The sequence below is a fragment of the Chrysochloris asiatica genome, unplaced genomic scaffold (genome assembly GCF_000296735.1).
Source record: "Chrysochloris asiatica unplaced genomic scaffold, ChrAsi1.0 scaffold00116, whole genome shotgun sequence".
Lineage (NCBI taxonomy): Eukaryota > Metazoa > Chordata > Mammalia > Afrosoricida > Chrysochloridae > Chrysochloris > Chrysochloris asiatica.
Window position 1 is genome coordinate 6,981,157 of NW_006408634.1, and position 20,759 is coordinate 7,001,915.

Below are 20,759 nucleotides of genomic sequence, written 5' to 3' on the forward strand. Positions count from 1 at the left end.
CCAGGTGGCATCATTGATGGACTCGGGGGTGGCAGCGGTGGTGAGGTTGGCCCAGGATCGAACATTGTTTCGTTCTGCTGTGCATGGAGTCGTCGCTATGAGTCGGTTCCGACTCGATGGCACCTGACAACAACAATCTTCTAAGAAGCCCATGAATAATTTTCTCTCCACCCGGAACCTCATAAAAGTGTTTCTTTTATCAGGAAAACCTTTTTGGAGCTTTTTATAACATTGGTCTCACACAATATTTGTTCTGTTGTGATTCACTAATGTCACTCAGCATAATGTCCTCCAGGTTCAACCATGTTGTGAGGGGTTTCACAGATTCATCATTATTTGTTGTATTCCAATGTGTTTATGTACCAAAGTGTGTGTAACCGTTCTTCTGTTGATGGGCATTTAGGCTGTCTCCATCTTTTGGGTATGTCTCTTGTAGGTAGCATATTGAAGGATCCTGTTTTCTTCTCCATTCTGCTCTGTATGCTTCTTGACTGGTACATTTAATAATTTCCATTGAATGTAATTGTCAGTAGGTGTGAATGAATTGATGGCTCTCATTTTTCTGAGTGTGTGTTTGTGTTGCAGCTGGATTCTTTGTGCCACATAATTTTCTATGGTGAGTTCCTGGAGAGCAGGGGCTTTAGGATCTTTGCTGGGGGTGGATGAGGCTAGGAGCTGGCCACACCTCTGGTCACCAAGGGAATGTGAGGGAAAAGAAGAAATTGCACCTTTTCTGTTGCCAAGCGAATCTGCTCTGCCAGACCTCCTCCGCTGCCAAAGCTGTTCACAAGGTGGTCAGGCCGCGTTTGGCCCACTGCTTGCCCTTCCGTTTCCCTTTGTCGCAGTCCCTGTTTGACCTCTCCTCCCAGCAAGCACTCCATCCATCTCTCTAACCTTTCTTAAGTTCAGGGTGTCAGAATTTTCATCTGTTTGTTTTGTGTGGTCTTTCGTATTGTTGTAGAGGGTCCGTGTAGTGCATCTACCTAGTCTGCCACCTTGCTGGAAGTCCCTCTGTATAGAGTTTTTTGTTTTGTTTTGTTTTTTGGTTTTTTTCCTGTATAGAGGTTTTGAGGTAAATCTTTGTGAGATCAGAAAACCTCATCTTTCTCTTTGGAGCAACTAGTGGGCTCGAACTGCTGACCTTGTGGGTTCGCAGTCCAGTGCTTATCCTACAGAGCCACCATGCGCCCTTGTTAAGATTGTTGATGTTCTTAAGTGCTGTCGAGTTGGTTCGGACTCATAGCAATCCAAGGAGCAGTTGGTGGGTTTGAACTGTCAACCTTGTGGTTCGCAGTCCAGTGCTGATTGTACGGCACCACACCAGGAGTGTAGAAAACCCGACGGTTCTCTGTCACATGGGGTCACTCTAATTTGGGATCAATTCGACGGCACCTAACTGCAACAGCAGCAAGTATCAGGATGTAAGAGAGATCCAAGGCAAAAGGAACAGGCCTTGTGGAAGGAGGTCCCTGGGAAAAGGAGTGTTTATACTGGGGACAATGAGGTTGGGACTCTTGGCTCCTTGTGTGTTTTGGAGTCCCTGGATGGTGCAAATGGTTAAGATATTCAGCTGCTAACTGAAAGATTGGGAGTTCAGCTCTCCCAGTAGGTTCCTAGGAAGAAAGACTTGGCCACCTACTAATGTAATTCAGGCTGGGAAGTGAGCAGGGGCCAGAGCGTGTGCAGCCTGACTCCTCCTCTGTGTTGCTGCCTGTCCTTCAGGAGCTCCCAGCTGGTGGGAGGAGGAAGAGAGGACTGCCTGAGCTTGTGGGGACAAAGCGGTGAACACCCAGCCTTAGTGGGAGACATTGGGGAGAATGAGAGTGCTGGGTATCTGGGCAGCTGCCATGCCCCGGGAGGGGGCAGCAGAGGGAGGACTTTCTTTCAGGAGTTAAGAAAGAACCTCAGAGCCCCTCTGACCAGTCTCCCTGTACCTTAGACTGCCACGACCAAGGTCCCGGAGATCCGCGATGTGACAAGGATTGAGCGCATTGGTGAGTGAACCCACAGGGACCCTGCCAGCCCCAGGTCTCCTTGGCAGAGCAAAGGATACCTGAAGGGACAGCCCCTCACCATCTGCACATCTAATGCTGAGTTCTGGATCGGGGGCAGTGCCAGGCCCCCACCCTGATAAGGCAAACATCTGAGTGTTTGGAACCCTAGTGGTTGGGAGTCACTGCCAACTCATAGAGACCCTATGCACAGCAGAACAAAACACTTCCCAATCCTGGGCCAACCTCACTATTGTTGCCATGCTTAAGCCCATTGATGCTGCCCCTTGGCCAATCCATCTTGCTGGGGGTTAACCATTGGGCTGGAGACTGTTGTCCCTGTTTTGGGGGGAGGTGACTGAGGCTCAGAGCAGTTATAGTCAGGGCGCTGACCCACCCCCGCTTGGCTGGTGAGCAGTCAGTGAGATCAGCCAGCAGAAGGCAGCCCTCAGAAGCTCAGGGCCTCACTCCATTCAGTCTTTCTTCCTTTACTCGTTCACCCAGCGGATTTGTTCCAGGGCTTGTGACCCCGTGCCTGGATCCTGGTACCACAGTGCTGGGTTCTCGAAGCCCAGTTCTGCTACTTCCAAGCCATGTGACTGGGGTGGGGGTGGGGGTGTCGCTGCTCTCTGCCTCAGTTTCCTCCTCCATGCAATGGAGCTTCGAGTTCAGGGACCGGCTCTGCTGACCCTCAGAGCCCATTGTCAAGATCAGGGTCAGCAAGCTTTCTGAAATCTTTTCTTCATTGCCACGACTGCCCTATTGTTAAGTGCTGTTGCATTAATTTGAACTCATAGTGACCCACATGACAGTGTAGACCTGCCCCATCGGGTTTCTAGGCTCCCGTCAGGACGGGTACAGATTGCCGGGTCTTGTCTCTCAAGGAGCATCTAGTGGGTTGGAATCTTAACCACCTTTCAGTTAGCAGCCAAATGCTTAACCGTTGCTCCACCAAGCCCAAAACACTAGACCTGTTACCGCGAAGTCGATTCTGACTCATAGCAGCAGGTCTAGGACAGGGTAGAACTGTCGCCCATAGGGGTATCACAGCTGTGATGTTTACCGAAGCAGAGCTCCTGAGGAGCTGCTTGCTCGGTGGGTTCAAACCCCAGACCTTTTGGTTAGCAGCCAAGCACTTGCTTAATTAACACTTGCGCTAGCACAGCTCCTTTGGAGTTACACAAAAGGAGCCGTAAGACAGTATGTAAGTCATTGCATGCAGCTGTGTTTCAATAAAACTTTATGAAGAGAAACAGCTGACCTGCTATGGACCGTAGTTTGCCAAGCCCTGGTGTCCTGCAAAGTATTGGAATCCAATCTTCGCCGCTCCCTGGCTTTGTAACCTTGGACAAAGGGCGTAACTAACGTGTATGAGTCCCCGTCTGTCTCTTCATTGATAATCATAGGTTTCAGCATGGGCTAGGGCAGTTGCTACAGATCCTTAGCTCGAACTTCCTATTCTAAGGTTTACGTCAAGTGACGTGGGAGCCTTAGAACCTGGGAATGCCACTTAGGCCGGTAGGCAAGCAGCTGTGCTAGTTAACCCTCCCAGTTAAGCACCGATGGGAACATGGGGTTCCCCAGGTCTAAGCGATTTCACCCCACTAGGATGTTCTCCATGAGCAGTTTCAGGTTACTCCTCAGACCTCCTGCCAGCAACCCCGAGAGGTGCAGATTTGGTCTTCCCCGCTTCCCCAGTTATCATAGTGGGCTATGAATTGGGCTGCCAGCCACTTGGTCCGCAGTTGGAATCTACCCGCCACTCCTCCTCAGGAGCAAGACCATCTGTTCTGTGTCCACTGACAGCTTCAGGAACCCGAGGGAGCAGTTCTACTGCCCTGTGTGTCGTTATGAGTTGGAATCAACTCATTGGCAGTGGGCCTCCCCTAGAAAATCAGGGTTCAGCAAGGAAGCCCGTTACTTGAGACTGCACCTGTTCCCTGCCCTTCCGCCTTCCTGAGCTGTCTCCTTTGTTTCCCCACACACACAGGTGCTCACTCCCACATCCGGGGGCTGGGCCTGGATGACGCCTTGGAACCGCGGCAGGTAGAGTGTTGGGGAGACGGGTGTGAGGGCACCTCCAAGAGACCTCAGGCAGAGGACTCCCAGGGATGGGGGCTTGTTGCGGTCTTCCAGACTTTTGGCCACATATTTATAAAATCAAGCTACAGGCGTAGTTACAGTGATGTTCAAAAGATTTGGGGTGGAGAAGGTGAGGGGGGCCTGTCTACTGTCTGCGTTCCCTCTGTGGCTTTTCCCAGACGCCCCCCTCAACGGGGCCCATTTTTATCTCGCCACTGGTAGCCAGGGTGTAGTGGAAAGTCACTTTCTCGTCCAGTCAGACATCACCTCCTTTCCTTTCTCTCCTCCACCCACAGGCCTCCCAGGGCATGGTGGGCCAGCTGGCAGCCCGGCGAGCAGCAGGCGTCGTGCTAGAGATGATTCGTGAAGGGAAGATCGCTGGGCGGGCAGTCCTCATCGCCGGCCAGCCAGGCACTGGAAAGACAGCCATTGCCATGGGTAAGTGGCAGTTTGGGGCAGGGGCTTTCCTGGTCTCAGCCAACTAATCCCTCCCATGTAAGTCAGGGTCAGCCACAATTCCCAAACAATCCGAAATAGCAGTGGCTTAAACACTCCAGAACCCATTCTCACATAGAAGAATGTGGATTAGGTCATTGAGGGCATGTTGATCCATTCCATGAAGTCTTGTCCCTTCATGCCTTGATAGCCTCTGCATTGGCTTCCTTGTCCAGATCGCCTCATTGTCCCAACAAGGTTGCCTGAGCTCCAGCCTTCCCATCCATACTCCAGGCAGCTAGAAACAGGAGGATTGCAATGAGAGTGTTCCCCCTCCAAGTAACTCATTTGAACCAGTTGTCCTGGGCATCTCACACATGTTTTGCTTAAGTTTCCTGAACCAGAACTTAATTGTTTGGTCATACTCTGCTGCAAGGGAGACTGGGATGTTACAAAAACTATATTATGTGTGTGTTTTTTTGTTTGTTTTTTCAATTTGGACTGTTGCTGCCTTAATTAAATGGGGTTTGGAACTAATGAAGAAAGGAAAGATGGGCACTGGGTGACAACTGTCTGTTACAGTCCGAGAGCAATTTGAGATCTTTTCACTCACAACTGCCTTTCATCCTTCTTGTTAAACTCCTGTTTATCTTTCAAAGTCCTACCCAGGCATCTCTACCTTGTCTTAGCTTTTCTCGATTCTCTTCTTTGACCACATGGAGTGGAAGTCCTCACTTCCACAGCTGTGATCGGACCGTGGCATCAGGCAATGAGAATCTTCAGTGACGAGAATGCCAACCTTCCTTCTGGTGTTCTGGCGTGCGAAGCCCTGGGCGGGGCATGGGGACAGGTGGATGATGGAGAGAGCACAGGACCTAGGTGACACCTTGCCCTAGTGGGGAAAGATGGATGATGTGGCAGTAGTTGGAGGTGGGTGCTGCTTCCCAGACAAGCCCAGTGCCTGAGCAATGCCTTGTAGGGTGTCGAGAATCTCTGGATCGACAGTAGTGATCAGTATAGCCAGGCAGTGAATTTGGCACACCTGGCGACTTTCTTACTCATTACCTGCCTCATCGCTCATTTCACAACTCCTGGGCAAAGTTGTGGTGAGCCCGGACTTGGGCTAGAGCCGCTCCACATCTACTGTGATCAGGAAGCGCAGGGAAGTCGGCTGCTTCCTCCAGAGTCCCCTCACCATCTGAGAAAGGGGCCTGGAAGAGCTCCTGCCTTATGCTGGCAGGGGGCCTGGAGACAGCTCTTTGTGAGGTCTGAGCTCCCAGCTCGGCAGAGCCCCAAGCAGGGCAGTTAGGGATAGGAGTCTAGGACTTAGAGTGCTGGTGGGAAACAGACCACTGGTCATCATCGGCTCTGGGCCCAGCCTGCTGGGCAGGCCTGTCTCTGCACTGGTTCCAGGCCACAGAGCAGGTTGTGGTTAACCCACTGCCTGCCTGTCTGCCTGCTCTCTAATCACTCTTTGTACAAGGCTTGGGCATTCACTTGTTCTGTTATTTTATTTTTGCTGTTTTTATTATTCCCAGCAGAATATATACTAACTCAGCCATTTCTACATGTATGGTTCAATGACAAGGATTGCGTTCTGCGAGTTGTATGACAATTCTCACCCTCCTTTCCTGAGTTGTTCCTGCACCGTTCACATAAACTCACTGCTCTCTGAATTTCTTATCTAACCTTTCGGGTTGCTCCTGTCAGTTTGATCCCATAGACTTAGGCCTTCAAAGAGCACAAGGCTCAAAGCAGATGTCTTTTACTAGTTAACTTGTTTCATTGCTACTAGCCTCAGTTGATACAGGGGGAGACAGAGGCTCAGAGAGCTGGTGAAACTTGCCTGAGATCACACAGCCCTAAGTGCTGGAGTTGGGCCCCACCTCCTCCTGCCCCCTGACCTCTGCTCCCTGCTCACCACCCTCAACCTAAGGCTAAGCAGCTCTATGAAGTGGGGAGACAGGTTTCATAAGACTATAGGGTTATGGGATTTAGCCTCTGGACAGTGGGGGCTTCTAGTCCAGGTCTCCTGATACAGACCCTCCTTGTTGGGGAAGATGGGGGGGACCTGATGCTGGAACCACCCCCACCAATCAGACCCCACCTCTACAGGCATGGCCCAGGCCCTGGGACCCGACACCCCATTCACGGCCATTGCGGGCAGTGAGATCTTCTCCTTGGAGATGAGCAAGACCGAGGCCCTGACACAGGCTTTCCGGCGGTCCATTGGCGTTCGTATCAAGTGAGCTGGGCCCCAGGCTGGGGGGGGGCAGTCCTTTGCCCTGGATGGCCTGTGCTGTGCCTGAGGGCTCACAGGAACCCAGTGATTGTTCAGGTGCCCCCTGACCCTGGGCTGGGCTCTCCCCTCACTTCTGCTGTCTGACTAGGGAGGAGACTGAGATCATCGAAGGGGAGGTGGTGGAAATCCAGATCGACCGGCCCGCCACGGGGACGGTGAGTTGCCTCTCCAGCCTGGGATAGGGGAGACGCGGTGTCAGTCAGCACTGAGGTCAGAGTACTGTCTGTAGTCAGGCTTCAGGTTGAGACCACAGTAAAAAAGATGAGGCCATTCGGTCCCATAAAGATTGGCAGCCTGAAAACAACATGGGCAGTTCTGCTTTCTCCTTTAGGGTGGCTGTGAGTCTAATTCTACTTGAGGTAGTGGGTTTGGTTTGGTTTTCTGTTATCCTGGAGTCCTGGTTGCACAGTGGCTAAAGCACTTGGCTGCAAATCAAGGTGGCTCAAGCCCACTAGCTGATGTGATGGAGCTGATGTAGTTTTCAGCTTCCGTAAAGATTTACAGCTTTAGGGCATTCACCTCTGTCCTTTAGGGCTGCTGCGAGTCGGAATCGATGCACAAGCAACTTGTACATTTTGAAAGTTTACGATGTGATAAGTTTTGACACACATACATAGCACAGTCAAGCTAGTGAACACCCATCCATCACCCCTGCAAGCATCCTTGGCACATGCCCTGTGTAGACAGAGACCTGGACAGGGTAGGCGGGGTGGACCCTCTCTGAGCCCCTTCCCTGCCTCTTACCCCTCCCAGGGCTCCAAGGTGGGCAAGCTGACCCTCAAGACCACGGAGATGGAGACCATCTATGACCTGGGCACCAAGATGATTGAGTCTCTGACCAAGGACAAGGTCCAGGCAGGGTGAGCAGTGGCTTCTGGCTGGAGCGGTGCGGGCGGTGTGGGAACGGGGACCTTCCCTTTCTCACCGTCAACAGGGACTCTGACCTCCCTCTGCAGGGATGTCATCACCATAGACAAGGCCACAGGCAAGATCTCCAAGCTGGGCCGCTCCTTCACACGCGCTCGAGACTATGACGCCATGGGCTCCCAGGTGTGTACGGGCTCTGACGGGAACCCTGTGGCCTCGGGTCACCAGGGTGCCCCCACCTCCTTCATCACCCTGGGCCCCTACCCCAGGGTCTGAATCCTTGTGCCATCCAACTTCATGTCCTTGGTATTCTGGAGTCTTCCCTGTAATCCCCCTCCCCCCACCGAGACAGCTGGGCACCCCTCAGCTTGGCACTTTGACTCCGCATCACCCCAGGAGCCCCCGTCACCTGTAGTGTTGACAGCCCTAGTCTTGATCACCTCTAAATGGGGTTTCTTGATGACAGCCCCCTCATTCTCTTGCCTCCCTCTGGATGCCCAGCTCCTTCTGGGAAGCCCCAGTGTCTCCCCACAACAGAGCCCCTTAGAAGTCCAGCCTGCATGACCTTCTCTGCTCTTGTCTCTACCCACCCCCACCAACCCCACAGACCAAGTTTGTGCAGTGCCCAGACGGGGAGCTCCAGAAGCGTAAGGAGGTGGTGCACACTGTGTCCCTGCACGAGATCGACGTCATCAACTCCCGCACCCAGGGCTTCCTGGCACTCTTCTCCGGTGAGCGGCATCCTGCCCTGCCTTATATCCTTTCTGTCTCTGTCACTTGGGTCTCTGCATCTCCGAGAATGGCTGGTCCCTCCCTTCACAGCATCTGAGACCTCTGTGAGACCTCCATCAGGTGGTCCCAGGCCTACCCTCTTTCCCTCCACCTTCTCTCTTTTTCCTTCCTATTTGGGGACACTTCAGACCCCCACCTCATGTCACCTTAGACTCCTGCCCTGCTGTCACCTCGCCTCTCTAGTCCTTGTCATTTAGGCCCCGGCATCCACCTTTCTCTGGGTCCTGTCTCCTGTCACTGATGCCCTCTCTCTGCATACTGCAGGCGACACAGGGGAGATCAAGTCAGAGGTCCGCGAGCAGATCAACGCCAAGGTGGCCGAGTGGCGCGAGGAGGGCAAAGCGGAGATCATCCCTGGGGTGAGTGCCCAGGCTGGCTTGTCAGGGTGGCCTGCACTAGAGGGGGCCGGTGGCAGGTAGGGGTCTGATGCATGTTCCAACGGCTCCAGGTGCTGTTCATCGACGAGGTCCACATGCTGGACATCGAGAGCTTCTCCTTCCTCAACCGGGCGCTGGAGAGCGACATGGCGCCTGTCCTCATTATGGCCACCAACCGTGGCATCACCCGGTGAGCTGACTGCAGAGTGTAGCTGTGGGTCCCAGGAGTAGCACTCAGCACATTCACAGGGCACTGTGTTGGGTGGGGACAGGTCTTCTGCTGTAACAAAGACAGCCATTGCCAGAATGGCTCAGACAATATGTTCTTTCCCTCAAATGATCCCAAAGTGGGCAGGTGGCCCTGCGTGGGCAGGCGTTTCCACTCCAGAGGAAGCCTGCGGGCCATGTTCTTTCAGGTTTACCACTTCCATAGGCCTTAGGGCTGTGCTTCGCAAACTTGGGGGTCCAAGGCATCCCAGGGTGCCGGCAGGGCCTTCCTAGGTTTTAGGTAAGCACAACGTGACATCTACTGCAAACCATGTATGTCAACTAATGTCTTAATAATTAAGAGGGGAGCTTAGCACATCTTTCTACCCAAGGATGCAGGGGAAAGAGTCCTGAGACACCAAGGCACCATGCTGTGAAAACGTCAGGTCACCTCAGACCTCGGGGTGTTCTTCCCTAAATCCACCCTTTAAATCACAGGAGGTGGGTGAGGAGGAAGCGGAGGGCAAGTGACTCCCTGCCAGGCTGTTATCCAGAGGTGGTGCACCTGGCTCATTGGGGGGAAGTAGGAGACTGAGAGAGAGGCTGTCTCCAGTGTTGCCGCCACCTGCCCAGCTGAAAGTGTAACAAAGAACACCCCTCCCCCACTAGAGGGAAGCAGGTGCTGGCAACCTGGGGCAATGGGCACCCAAGTTTCCAGGCTCTTTGCTTGGTATGCTAACCCCTCAGAGGAAGCCCAGATAGTAGGTGTTATCTGAATCCTCTTTTATAACTCAGAGGCCTGGTGATGCAGTGGTTAAATGCTCAACCGTGAACTATACGGTCAGCTGTTGAAATCTACCAGCTGCTCTATGGGAGAAAGATACGGTGGTCTCCTTCCGTAAAGATCGACAGCCTTGGAGACCCTATGGGGCGGTTCTACTCTGTCCCACAGGGTGGCTGTGTGTTCGGTTTGGTGTGATAAACGGCTCATTTACACATGAGGAGCCCAGGTAGTTCTAGGCTGCACACTGAAAGGTCAGTAGGAGTTTGAGTCCCCCAGCAGCTCTGCAGGAAATAGACGAGACGGTCTGCTTCTGTAAAGATAGGCAGCCTGGGAAACTAGAGAGCAGTTCTGCTCTATCCTTCAGGCTCCCTCGGTCAGAGTGGACTGGAGGGTGTGTGGGGGCTTTATCTCAGATCAGAACTGGAAGGCAGAGAAAAGACCCGGGGCTGATTCAAGGCCTTGTGTCTAGAAGGTGGTGTGGCCAAGGGTGGATAGAGACAGGAAGGGCCTGGGAATTGGTATCTCCTGCAAGTGGGCGCCCACTCCGGGCTGGGCCTGGGGCAGCAGGGGTGGGACCTTGATGCAGTAATCCTGGATGTAGGGATCTAGGGAAAGCCAGGCTGCCTCTACACCAGGCCCCTCAAGATTGACGCAGGCGGTGACACCAGCCACGCACTGAAGGTTAAGCAGCGTAAGGCTCAGTGAGTGGGTGGCAGGGCAGGAGGGGTAACTGGGAGTGTTTAGATGCAGGGATGGGAGAGCTGGGGGCCTGCTGGCTTCTGGAAGGACCTCTGACGGCATTCTTTCTCTTACCTACCCCCAGCATTCGGGGCACCAGTTACCAGAGCCCACACGGCATCCCCATCGACCTGCTTGACCGGCTGCTCATCGTCTCCACCTCTCCCTACAGCGAGAAGGACACGAAGCAGATCCTCCGCATACGGTGAGTTCTGGATTTAGGCCGCTGTCACAATTGAGAAAGTGAAGTCTGAGGAGTAGGGAGGCCTGCGGGGAGAGGGCAGGATGAGGGACCCTGGATTGGGGATGAGGAGGCCCAGGCTTTAGACCTCCATGGCCCCTCTAGCCTTGGCAACCCGTGGCTATAAGGTTGCTCAGCACCACACAGGCCAGGGGTGCCTGTAGCTCCCTATCCCCTGCAATGTGATCAGCTCGCCCTGACTGAGCCCTCCCCCACGTCGGTGTGCAGGTGTGAGGAGGAAGATGTGGAGATGAGTGAGGACGCCTACACTGTCCTGACGCGCATCGGGCTGGAGACGTCACTGCGCTATGCCATCCAGCTCATCACAGCTGCCAGCCTGGTGTGCCGGAAACGCAAGGTCAGTGGGGGAATCTGAGCACTCCTGCACTAGGACTGGTGGGGAGGAAAGGAGGTTTAAACCTAGAGATTTACGTTAGCGGCAACAAGGCATTTCTGTCCCTCGTATTTCTCTCGTATCTCCAGGCCTGGTGCCTAGTAGGTGCTCAGTAAGTATCTGTCTAATGCAAATAGATGGCGCTGGGTCCTTTTCTAGCTGAGGAAACCCAAGGAGTGGAGAGGGTGGGCCCTAGAGAAAGTTAGGTGGTGGTTGAACAGCATTTGAACCGCGGCTTTCAGACCCAGAGCCATGGCCTCACCCACCACTCTCTGCTACCTGGAACTGGACTCTGGGTGTTGTGGTGACTATCAACGTGAAGCCTTCTCTCCTCCAGGGCACAGAGGTGCAGGTGGACGACATCAAGCGGGTCTACTCCCTATTTCTGGATGAGTCACGGTCCACACAGTACATGAAGGAGTACCAGGACGCCTTCCTCTTTAACGAGCTCAGTGAGTGGGTTAGCCCCGCTTCTGGGAGAGGAGGGGGAAGCCTGATTACCCCACCCCAGACCCCTCTGTTCTGACCCCCACTTCTCCCCACAGAAGGCGAGACCATGGACACGTCCTGAAACGACCTGACCCCCCTCCTTGACCCTGTTTTTTTCTACTCAAGTTCTATACTGTGACTTTGTATAAAATGGTTCTGAAATTAGGCTGCGCACGCGTACTCACTAGAGCCCACAAAAAGACCCCTCAGAGCGCAGGTTTCAGAAGTCTTTATTGGGAGGGAGTGATAGAGCAACCATTAGGCTCTGGAATTGATGGGGTGCAGAGGAAAGAGCCTTAGAGGAAAAGGAGACTGGGGAGGTGGGGGCGTTCACAAGTCATAGGTTGGGCTCTGGGGCCCCCGCAATCAGAGCTGCTGAGGCGACAGGGCCCACACCAGCAGCTAAGGGCCACAGGAAAGTTGACTGTGGGGTCCACTCCAGGTGGGCAACCGGGCAGCCGGACAGAGGCAAAACGCAACTCTCGGTATGTGCACACATGCTGGGGCATAGGTGGCAGGACGGCCGGCAGTACCCGCACCTGCAGACCAGAGGTAGAGAGGGGTACACAAGTGTTTGCCAGGGGCCAGGGCCTCACCTGACCTCCACAGAGTGCCCCAGGGGGATCCCAAAGATAGGTGTCCACAGTCCCCACTCACCATGCTGGGGCAGTAGCCGGCACAGATGCTGGTGGTGAAGGTGATGCAGACAGGGCAGGCCTCGTTCTCGGCAACCAGGGTGGCGTTGATGGGCCGGCAGAGGGGCCGCAGTGGCCCCCATGATGCCCACACCCCGCCTGAGCCCAGCAGCAGCCACAGCAACAGCCCCTGAGGCAAGACCCTGCCCTAAGCAAACACCACCTGTCCTGCTCCCCACTCACTAGTGCCGGGCCCTCCCCCTTTGACCTACCATCTTCCTCCAGCCTGTCTCCATACCAGGGGACCACCATTTCAGACATCCACCCGTAAACCCTGCCCAACACCCTCCCTCAGGGTCAGAGCTGTAGACTGCCTTCTAGAAAGAGGCCTTAGGTCCTAGCACAAGGACCCCTCCTTGCCAGACGTGGCCCCACCATCTCACCTGGAGTGCCTCCATCCTCAGTATGTCCCTTGCCACCTCCACCTGGCCTTATACCTGGGGACTGTGGGGGCGGCAAGGCCACTGGGCGCGGGGGCACGCAGTAACCTGGACACTAATCCCCTTCAGGGGTGAGAAGCGGGCAAGGTCAGCGAGCGCCCAGCCCCCACGGAGTGAGCCATCCACGATGACACGGGGCTCAAATTCTGCAGGTGCTCTGGAGGCACAGGAAGTGGGGTAAAGGAAGCACACAGCCGGGCCCCATTCCCGTGAAGCCCACACCTCTCAGCCCAGAAACTGATCAGCCACTGAACTCCAGCTGACATGGCTCTAATGTGACAGGCCTGTGGCTTCAACCCGGCTTTCAGCCCCATCTGAGAGGTGTCCTCATTGCTGTAAACAGAGGCTAGGCCACCTGCATCCAAACACCCCACGCCCAGTGTCCCAGCAGCCAGGATGCCTTGGAGCCGCCTCAGACTTGGGCTTTTTAACACTTTACGAGGAAAAGTCCTGCCCGCTCCGCTGCTGAGTGCTAGTCAGCCCGCAGAGCCCCAGCCCCAACGCACAATTCCCTGCTTCAGTCCCGCCCCCGCAGCCCAAAGGGTGTGTGGCATCGACCACAGAGCCAATGGGTGTGTCCCACTCAAGGGGCGGGGCTGTCCTGTGGTCAGACCAGCGCTGCCTTGCGGCTGCCATATCTTAAGCTCTCAGTGCGGTAGGCGTGCGGTACAGTGTAGATTGCTGGCACCGACTTCCAGTGGGGACCGCCCCAGGGCGCCTCCAGTGGGCAGAAACGGTCACGGCTGCGGAGTGGATGCAGCGGGGGACTGTAGGACTCCTGGGCCAGAGTCAGCGCTCCGTTGTGCGGCACTGCCGGCGGCACAAGGCGCGAGCGGGGCACCCGGACCCGCGGCAGCTGGTGTGGTCGAGAGGAGCGCGGACAAGGCGGCTGCTGTGGGCCGTGGCCCCAGGCCTGAGGCATCTCCTCGAAGCTCCAGTAGGTCAGCGAATCTTTGCGGGGGTATCCGGACAACTCCTTCCTGAGGAAGCAAAGGATGGGCAGAGTACAGTAGCTGTACCTTGAGGATATTTTTCTGGAGTCCATCATTGATCTGAGGCATCTTAGGAAGAATGGAGCCAGGGACTGGAGGGACTGGAGACTTTTGCATATATGGGAAGAAGTAACTAGGGATCCAGAAGAAAGGACCGCCCCCAGATGCACCCACGCATCTTGGATATCTGTCCCTACCGCAGGTGCCTGAGGTTGACACTACGGGCACCAGGGTGCTGAAATCCAGTGTGTGCAAGAGCTCACTTTGGGTAGGCGCGGAAGTCGCGGGCCGTGGTGGTGAGGTAGAGCTGACTGCGGTCCAGGACACCCTGGTCAGATACAGTGAAAGGCTGGCCGGCCAGCTCCAAGTTTCTGGTCCAGGGGACGAGAGCCTGTGTATTCGATCGGATAAGCGAAAAAGGGTTTCCCAAGGAGCTCTGGTAGCATACTTGTTACGAATCGGGCTGCTAACCTCAAGGGCAGCAGTTCGAATCTACCAGCTGTTCCGTGGGTCCCAAAGCACCCAAGACCTAACTGCAGCCTCAGTATCCTATCCTAGACGTTTAAGACATTCCCCCAGTAAAAATCACTTCTGACTTCATCCCGGTCACCGAACCACACCGCTATCCTCAAAAGCCCTCGGACCGTCCTTAGGTGCTTCAAGCTCTGCTCCCTACCCCTCCACCTCCCACCCCACCCCCGTGGCCAGCGACATCTCGGCAGGGCTACCTGGGAAGGGCCCCTGTGGTTGTGGTTTGCCAGCTCCAGGGACTCGGTCCCCCAATCAAAGGTGACACGCGGGTCCAAGCCAGGCCAGCCAGAGTACTGCTCCTTCGTCTCGCTAATATGGTGCTTCGAGCTCAAAGGGAGGCGCCAGGCGCTGTGTGTGAGCTGTGGAAAAGCAACAAGGTGACCCAACCCAACGCGAGGGCGCAGGGGACTTGTGCCATCTCCTGCAGAGGTGTAGCCAGGGGTGAGGCAGAGGGAGGCACTTGGCCCTGTTGCAAGCCCGAGGAGGTGCTACAATACGTTAGGCAGCGGGGTGGGGATGTGGGAGGAAGGCGTTTCTGCTGACTCCTTGGCAATTATCAGAGTCCTGGTGTAGCACTGTGGGATAATGCGCCAGACTGCAAAGCTGTTTGAACTGCAAGGTCGGCGGTTCAAACTCACCAGCTGCTCCTTGGAAACCCTATATAGACTCGCTATGAGTCGCAACCGACTTGAAGGCACTTGACAACAACATTCTTGAAATTGGGAGCGGGGTAGGCCCGGACACTCAATACTCTTGCGCTAGTCTTTAGTCTCTTGCCCTGCCCTCACCCCGCTTGGCCGGCTCAGAATTTTACCTTCTCCCCTAAATCCTTGATCCCTACAGTCCTCGTGGGGTCCTTGGGCTCCGCGGCTTTGGGCTGCGCGCAGGGGCCGCCATGGGTCTTGGGTACTTGAGCCGATCCGGAGGTGGTTTCCCACCTGCTGATGACCTCGTCGAAAGCCCAGATGTGTGGACCCTGTTTTGCGGCCAGTGGTAGGGGCTCCACGACTGTGGACTGGGATGGAGTCGCAGGACGTCAGCGGAAGACTGGAGTCCAACCCAGTCCTCTACCATTTGAGCCCTAGCCCTTTCCTTCCTCAACTGAGACCCACTCCACTTTTCTCTCAGTACCCAGCCCCTCCTTTTTCAGACGTGAGCATCTGAGCCCCCAGTCCCCCTGGCCCAGGAGCCTGGATCTTGTCACCTTCACAGTAGGCGGGGGAAAGGACACGGGTGGGATAATGTTGTGGCCGATGCCGCTGCTGGTGAGACGCCAATCGGGCCAAGATCTAGGCACCTCGGTCCAAGAGACGGGGTGCCATGAGGGACCACAGCACAGAGCTAGGGTCCGACCGGCCATGGCCCCACCCCCACTCCGTGGCCCAGCAGGAGCAGGCTTGTTGTTGTTGTTGCCCCAGGTAACAACGGAACCCGCCTACCCCCACATCCAACCAATGAAGGGCCTGCGATCATGTGACTGTATAGCGTGAGAAAGAGCTCTAAAGACTAGAACCCTCGCTGCAGACAGACTTTAGAAAGTTGGGGGGTGGGAAGAAGACTTGGAGAGAGGAGTGCAGGAGACTCGGGGTTGGGGATGAAGGTGATAGACGTTCCGAGAGAAAGTTTCAGAGATCCAGAGAGAGGGGAACAGAGTCCACCCAGGGAATAACTAAATCCGTGAGGAACACCCCTCTGTCTTTCCTCTGGACACAAACCCCGATTGTAGGCAGAGTCACATCCCTCCTGGTCGCCTCCACCCCGCTGCCAGGCCTGCCCACTCCTGGGGTAACGATTTCCAGACTTCCCAGGACTTGGCTGGCTCACCCTCCGTCCCTCCCCGTCTGTGCTGCAGTTAGTGTGGTCCGCCTTGCCTGCCTTTGATTTGGTTGAAAACTTCCACCTGGGTATGGGGGTGGGCGACAAAGAAGAGAACCACAGAGAAATACTTAGGGGGAAAGAAAAAAATAAAAATGAGGGACTATACTTACTTAGGGGAAAAAGAGAGGAACCGAGAGCTTTGATAAATGGGAATGAAATACACAAAGGAAAGAGAGAAACAGGCAGGGACAGAGAGAGCTCCTGACCCAGGAACAAGAGACATAGGAAGTGAGACAGAATCAGAGACCTAGAGGGCAGAGATGTAGAAATGGAGGCAGCCAGAGCCCCCTCCCAATCATCCTGCTAAACCTCAGTGATCCAGTCTGCGTAGGTGGGGCAAGGGGAGAGTCTGAGGCACTTGAGAACAAGTGAAGATGCCTGCAGAGCAAATGGTTTAGGCTAGACAGCTAATCTAAATGTCAGTGGTTCACACCAAACCCACTAAACTATGAAAGAAAGGTCTGGCAATTTCCTTTCCTAAAGATTATAGGGAGCAGTTCTACTCTATAATACACGAGGTTACCATGTGTTGGAATTAACAAGTTGTTATTCGTTTTAATTTTTTTTTTTATTTGGAGGAATGTGTGTTTGTTGGTAACAGGAGTAGGGTTACGAAGTGTTTATACATGAAAGGGTATCTTTGGGGTATGGGGGTCTGCCCTGGCTGACTTCCTTTCCTCCTCACCTCCTTTCAAAGACCTTTTATAGTCAAGGCCTCTGCCTCCTTGGCCCTCATGATCTCACTCCCCCAGCCCATTCTTCAGACTGGGATACTGAAGCTGCCTCATACAGCCTAGCCCAAGTCCCACTGTCCCACCATTCAAACTTCTGTTGGGATTGGGCATCTCTGGTTGGATTTCCCTGACCCTACTCAAGACCTGTCGGTGGGTGTTGCAGTGAACCCTAGTCCCAACCAGGGGCAGCCCAACTGGTAGAAACCTGATGTCTTACCCAAGCTGGGTAATGTTAAGGCCTATTTATTTCCCAGAGTAAGGTAAAAGTTAGAGGTGGGGATGGATGAGGTAGAAACCTGACTCCAACTCCATGCCCAGGGCTGACCTCTCCAGCATCCTCACCTCCTACCAGTCAACCTTTTCTTGTACTCCCCCTGTGATGAGTGACTCAATACTTTTCAAGAGAATTCCTAAGTTTATGGTTTAGTCATTGGGCTGCTAAGCAAAAAGTCAGCAGTTCAAACCCAACATCCACTCTGAGGGAGAAAGATGAGGCTGTCTGCTTCCATAAAGATTTAGTCTTAGACCCTGTATAGGGTTGTGATGAGTCAGAATCAGCTCCACGGTGGTGGATTTGGGATTTTTAAGCCAACACATGCTCCTGCTGACTAAACACGATTTCTCATTGGATCTCTGGCTCCCAGATACTTCAAGCATTTCTATAAGGTCATGTTCTCAAGGTCTTCTAGCTGGTCCTAGGCTTTCCCACCCCCAATGGTCAAATTCACGAGTTATTTGATGAAATTATGTGTTATAACTGATAAGTAGTAAGCACTCTGTAAATAATGGCTATCATCATCCTCCTCAAGTTCCTCCAGTAGAACTCCTATTCATCCTTCAAAACCCCACTTGGTTTCACCACCTGTCCTGCATAGATTGAGCTCTCAAAATCAGAGAGCTAGGATTTGGCATCCATTTGACAGGTCTACAAAAAGAGACACACACACACACACACACCCCTCGTCCCAGTCCAGCCAAGCCTTTCCCAAGGTCCCTCAGCATTTAGGTGTCTTCTTCCTAGGTCCATCCTGTTCTGGCTGGCCTCAGGCCCTGCCAGTGCGGCTGAGGAGTGTGCAGACGCAGGCGGTGTCGATTCGAATCCATCGCCAGCCCACTCGGCCCTGGGCATCAGCAGTCAAGGCCCGCACATAGGACTGTTTAGCCTTGCACTCTGACACCCAGTGTCGCCGGTCCACACCCCGACAGCCCCCACTGCCTCCACCGGGGCCACTTTCCCCAGCACTGTCGGCCTTGCATCGGGTCTCGAAGAAGTACTGGCGCAAGGGGCCACCACCGGCTGCAGGTACCTCACCCAGCACCTCCACCTCACGCCCACGCAGGTCCACAGCTGTCCGTCGGTCTGTCACCCAGCCACTGACTGCATCGCACACAGCCAGCTCGCCCCGGCGACTAGCTGGTGCTGTCTCGCTCACCCCGCGACGGCTGCGGTTGGCTGGCGTGCCCAAGGGCTCCCCAAAGGTCCCAGCCTCCAACAGAAAGAGTAGAGGGGGTCCTGCAGGGGCACCCCGGGATAGGGCTACTCGGGGGGATAGGAGGTCCCATTCAGGGGCCAGAAATGGGGGCAGTGGTGCGGGTGGGCCAAGGGGCTCTGATGGGACACTGGGGAGGAGGAATAGAAGGAGAATGGAGAGGGAGCCTGGGGTGTGGGGGAACATCTTGCTGAGCACCTGAAGAGAGAGAGGAGGGGCTGGCATTAGAAAAGACTGCAAAAGCTAGGGACCAGCATGCCAGATCCATAGGGGGAGACCCTTGTTCTGGAACTTTTAGGGACCCGATATTCTGGGACTTGGTCATGTCTGCTTCTAGATTAATAATATTCTATTACTACTAATGAAGTCCTGGTGTGGCACTGTAGGATCAGCACTGGACTGTGAACCACAAGGTTGGCAGTTCAAACCCACCAGCTACTCCTTGGAAACCCTCTACAGGGTCGCTATGAGTCGGAATTGATTTGATGGCACTTAACAACAATTATTACTAATAATGAGTCCGTGAGTGGTCCCATTCAGTACTCACTATGAGCTGAAAGGTTAATGGTTCAAACCTACCCAGAGGTATCTTGCAAGAAAGGTCTGACAATTTGCTTCTGAAAGGTCACAGCCTTTCCTTATGGACCCCAGTTGTCAACATTGCCATGAGTTGGAAATGCCGCAGCAGTAACACTAGCAAACCAATGGGGAAACCCAGGCTCAGAGGTTCATGACCAGCACCAGGTCCCAGAGCCTGTCCTGTCTCTATATCCTGAGGAGCCCCAGATCTTGCTGTTTAGAGGAGGTATGAGTTCTAAAAGTTTAGGAAATGCCAGGTTCTGGAATCCCAGGAACATCCAAGTCCAGCTGAAAATTGCCATTAATAGGTAAGACACGCCCCCCTGGGGCACAGCCTCAGAATATCCTTCTAGAAGGAACCTAGGGGCGTGGCTACGGCAGTTCCTCTAAACTTTCTGGAAGCCTAAGGTTCTGGGCAAAGGTAACCTAGAGAGGGTTAAGGGGCAGTGGTGGTTACCAGACCTGTCAGCACTTTCTCCGACTCCGAGGTCCTGGGCTGGGGGCCCCCAGGTTCCAGGTGGCCCCCTCCTCCCTGACATTTCAGGAGAGGGAGGGGGCAACCACCTAGGGAAGAGGCAACAGGTCGGTTGGATAGATAAGTGGGGGGAAGGCTGAGACCCTCCCAGCTTTCCTCTTACAATATAAGGTACCCAGGAGTTGGACGCCCCCTTCCTAGAGGCCCCTTCCCTGCCCAGGTGAAAGTTCCTGGCGGGATGAGAAGCAGATGGGGGGAGGGGACAGGCAGCGGATGGAGGAGGCTGGAATAGATTACATCCTCCGGCTCGGCCCATTCATCTCCCAGACGCGCTGGGGGCGGGGCGGGTCTGGACACTCAGGTCCCTGAGGGCCCGAACTCCAGAAGGCCCTGGGTCCCTGAGGCTGCTTCCTGGAATGTTCCCTCCTGATGGGACAGGCCGGGGCCCGCCCAAGACTTGTATACTACACATACCTGGAGTGACTGCTTGCCCTGGCTCAGAGATAGGGAAAGGGAAGGGTGGGGTGTGCGGAGGCGCGCCTGTGGCCCCAGTCTGGACTAGTAGTCTTGGCCCCTCGTCTCCTCTCCCCCAGACTCAGAATTCAGGCCCTCAGCTCTCATTCCTCAGATCCAGGAGACCGGACTCCAGCCCCGTCCCCCTCAGATGTAGGAATACGGACCCCTAGCCTCTTCCTCCTTTAGATCCAGGGATCTGGGCACCCAGGCCCTTCCTCTTGCGGACCCAGGTGTCCCAGACCCCCTAGCCCTCACGTTGCTCAGACCCAGTAATCCCGAAACCCTCCTCTCAGACCCAGGAATCCCGGACTCCTCCTCCCTAAGACCAGGGAGTCCGGCCGGGGCCCCCAGGTGCCTCCTCCCTCGGGACTAGGAATTCAGGTGTTCAGGCCCCTCAATCTCCAAGTACTCAGAAATCTGGACTCTCACACCCTTCTTCCCCCAGACAGCCCTATTCTTTCAGATCAGGTCGCCTGAGACCCTGCTAGGGGACTCATCGCTCCTGCCTCAGTTTCCTCCACCAAGCCCCGCCTCCATCGGCCCCGCCCCTGCCCCTCCCTACCCGGGGGCAGGGCGACCGGGACGCCTGCATCCCGGGGGGCGGAGGCGGGAGACTCTTACCTGGGGCGCGCTCTTCGGCTTCCCCGCGGCCCCTAGTGCGGCGGCAGCTCCTCCTCCCGCTCACTGTCTGCGGGGCCGCTCGCGCCCGCCGGCTCCGCGCTGCACAAGC

General features: G+C 54.9%; 4 protein-coding genes across 4 annotated transcripts in view; 1 reads left to right on the forward strand and 3 right to left on the reverse strand.

Annotated features, from left to right (window-relative positions):
• Positions 1 to 11,781, forward strand: part of RUVBL2 (RuvB-like AAA ATPase 2) — a 16,407-nt gene extending 4,626 nt beyond the window's left edge. Inside the window, exons 2-15 of the mRNA XM_006868184.1 lie at positions 1,940 to 1,994; positions 3,982 to 4,037; positions 4,370 to 4,511; positions 6,624 to 6,753; positions 6,899 to 6,965; positions 7,564 to 7,670; positions 7,767 to 7,860; positions 8,285 to 8,408; positions 8,734 to 8,828; positions 8,918 to 9,036; positions 10,661 to 10,780; positions 11,045 to 11,174; positions 11,548 to 11,662; positions 11,756 to 11,781. Coding sequence (XP_006868246.1) covers positions 1,940 to 1,994; positions 3,982 to 4,037; positions 4,370 to 4,511; positions 6,624 to 6,753; positions 6,899 to 6,965; positions 7,564 to 7,670; positions 7,767 to 7,860; positions 8,285 to 8,408; positions 8,734 to 8,828; positions 8,918 to 9,036; positions 10,661 to 10,780; positions 11,045 to 11,174; positions 11,548 to 11,662; positions 11,756 to 11,781 — 1,380 coding nt within the window. The remainder of the gene's footprint in view (positions 1 to 1,939; positions 1,995 to 3,981; positions 4,038 to 4,369; positions 4,512 to 6,623; positions 6,754 to 6,898; positions 6,966 to 7,563; positions 7,671 to 7,766; positions 7,861 to 8,284; positions 8,409 to 8,733; positions 8,829 to 8,917; positions 9,037 to 10,660; positions 10,781 to 11,044; positions 11,175 to 11,547; positions 11,663 to 11,755) is intronic.
• A 214-nt stretch (positions 11,782 to 11,995) lies between these two features.
• Positions 11,996 to 12,792, reverse strand: LHB (luteinizing hormone beta polypeptide). Its single transcript, XM_006868185.1, has 3 exons — positions 12,778 to 12,792; positions 12,357 to 12,524; positions 11,996 to 12,238 (listed from the first exon to the last, which is right to left on the reverse strand). Exons 1-3 carry the CDS (start codon positions 12,790 to 12,792, stop codon positions 11,996 to 11,998), a joined length of 426 nt encoding a protein of 141 aa, XP_006868247.1.
• Positions 12,793 to 13,441: 649 nt separating this feature from the next.
• On the reverse strand, positions 13,442 to 15,717 carry LOC102831380. The gene is made up of 6 exons (XM_006868400.1): positions 15,489 to 15,717; positions 15,146 to 15,372; positions 14,555 to 14,716; positions 14,090 to 14,217; positions 13,676 to 13,959; positions 13,442 to 13,644 (listed from the first exon to the last, which is right to left on the reverse strand). Exons 1-6 carry the CDS (start codon positions 15,715 to 15,717, stop codon positions 13,442 to 13,444), a joined length of 1,233 nt encoding a protein of 410 aa, XP_006868462.1.
• A 2,295-nt stretch (positions 15,718 to 18,012) lies between these two features.
• Positions 18,013 to 18,663, reverse strand: NTF4 (neurotrophin 4). The gene has a single exon (XM_006868186.1). The coding sequence runs from the start codon at positions 18,643 to 18,645 to the stop codon at positions 18,013 to 18,015; it is 633 nt and encodes a 210-aa protein (XP_006868248.1). The 5' UTR covers positions 18,646 to 18,663.
• Between the last annotated feature and the right edge of the window lie 2,096 nt (positions 18,664 to 20,759).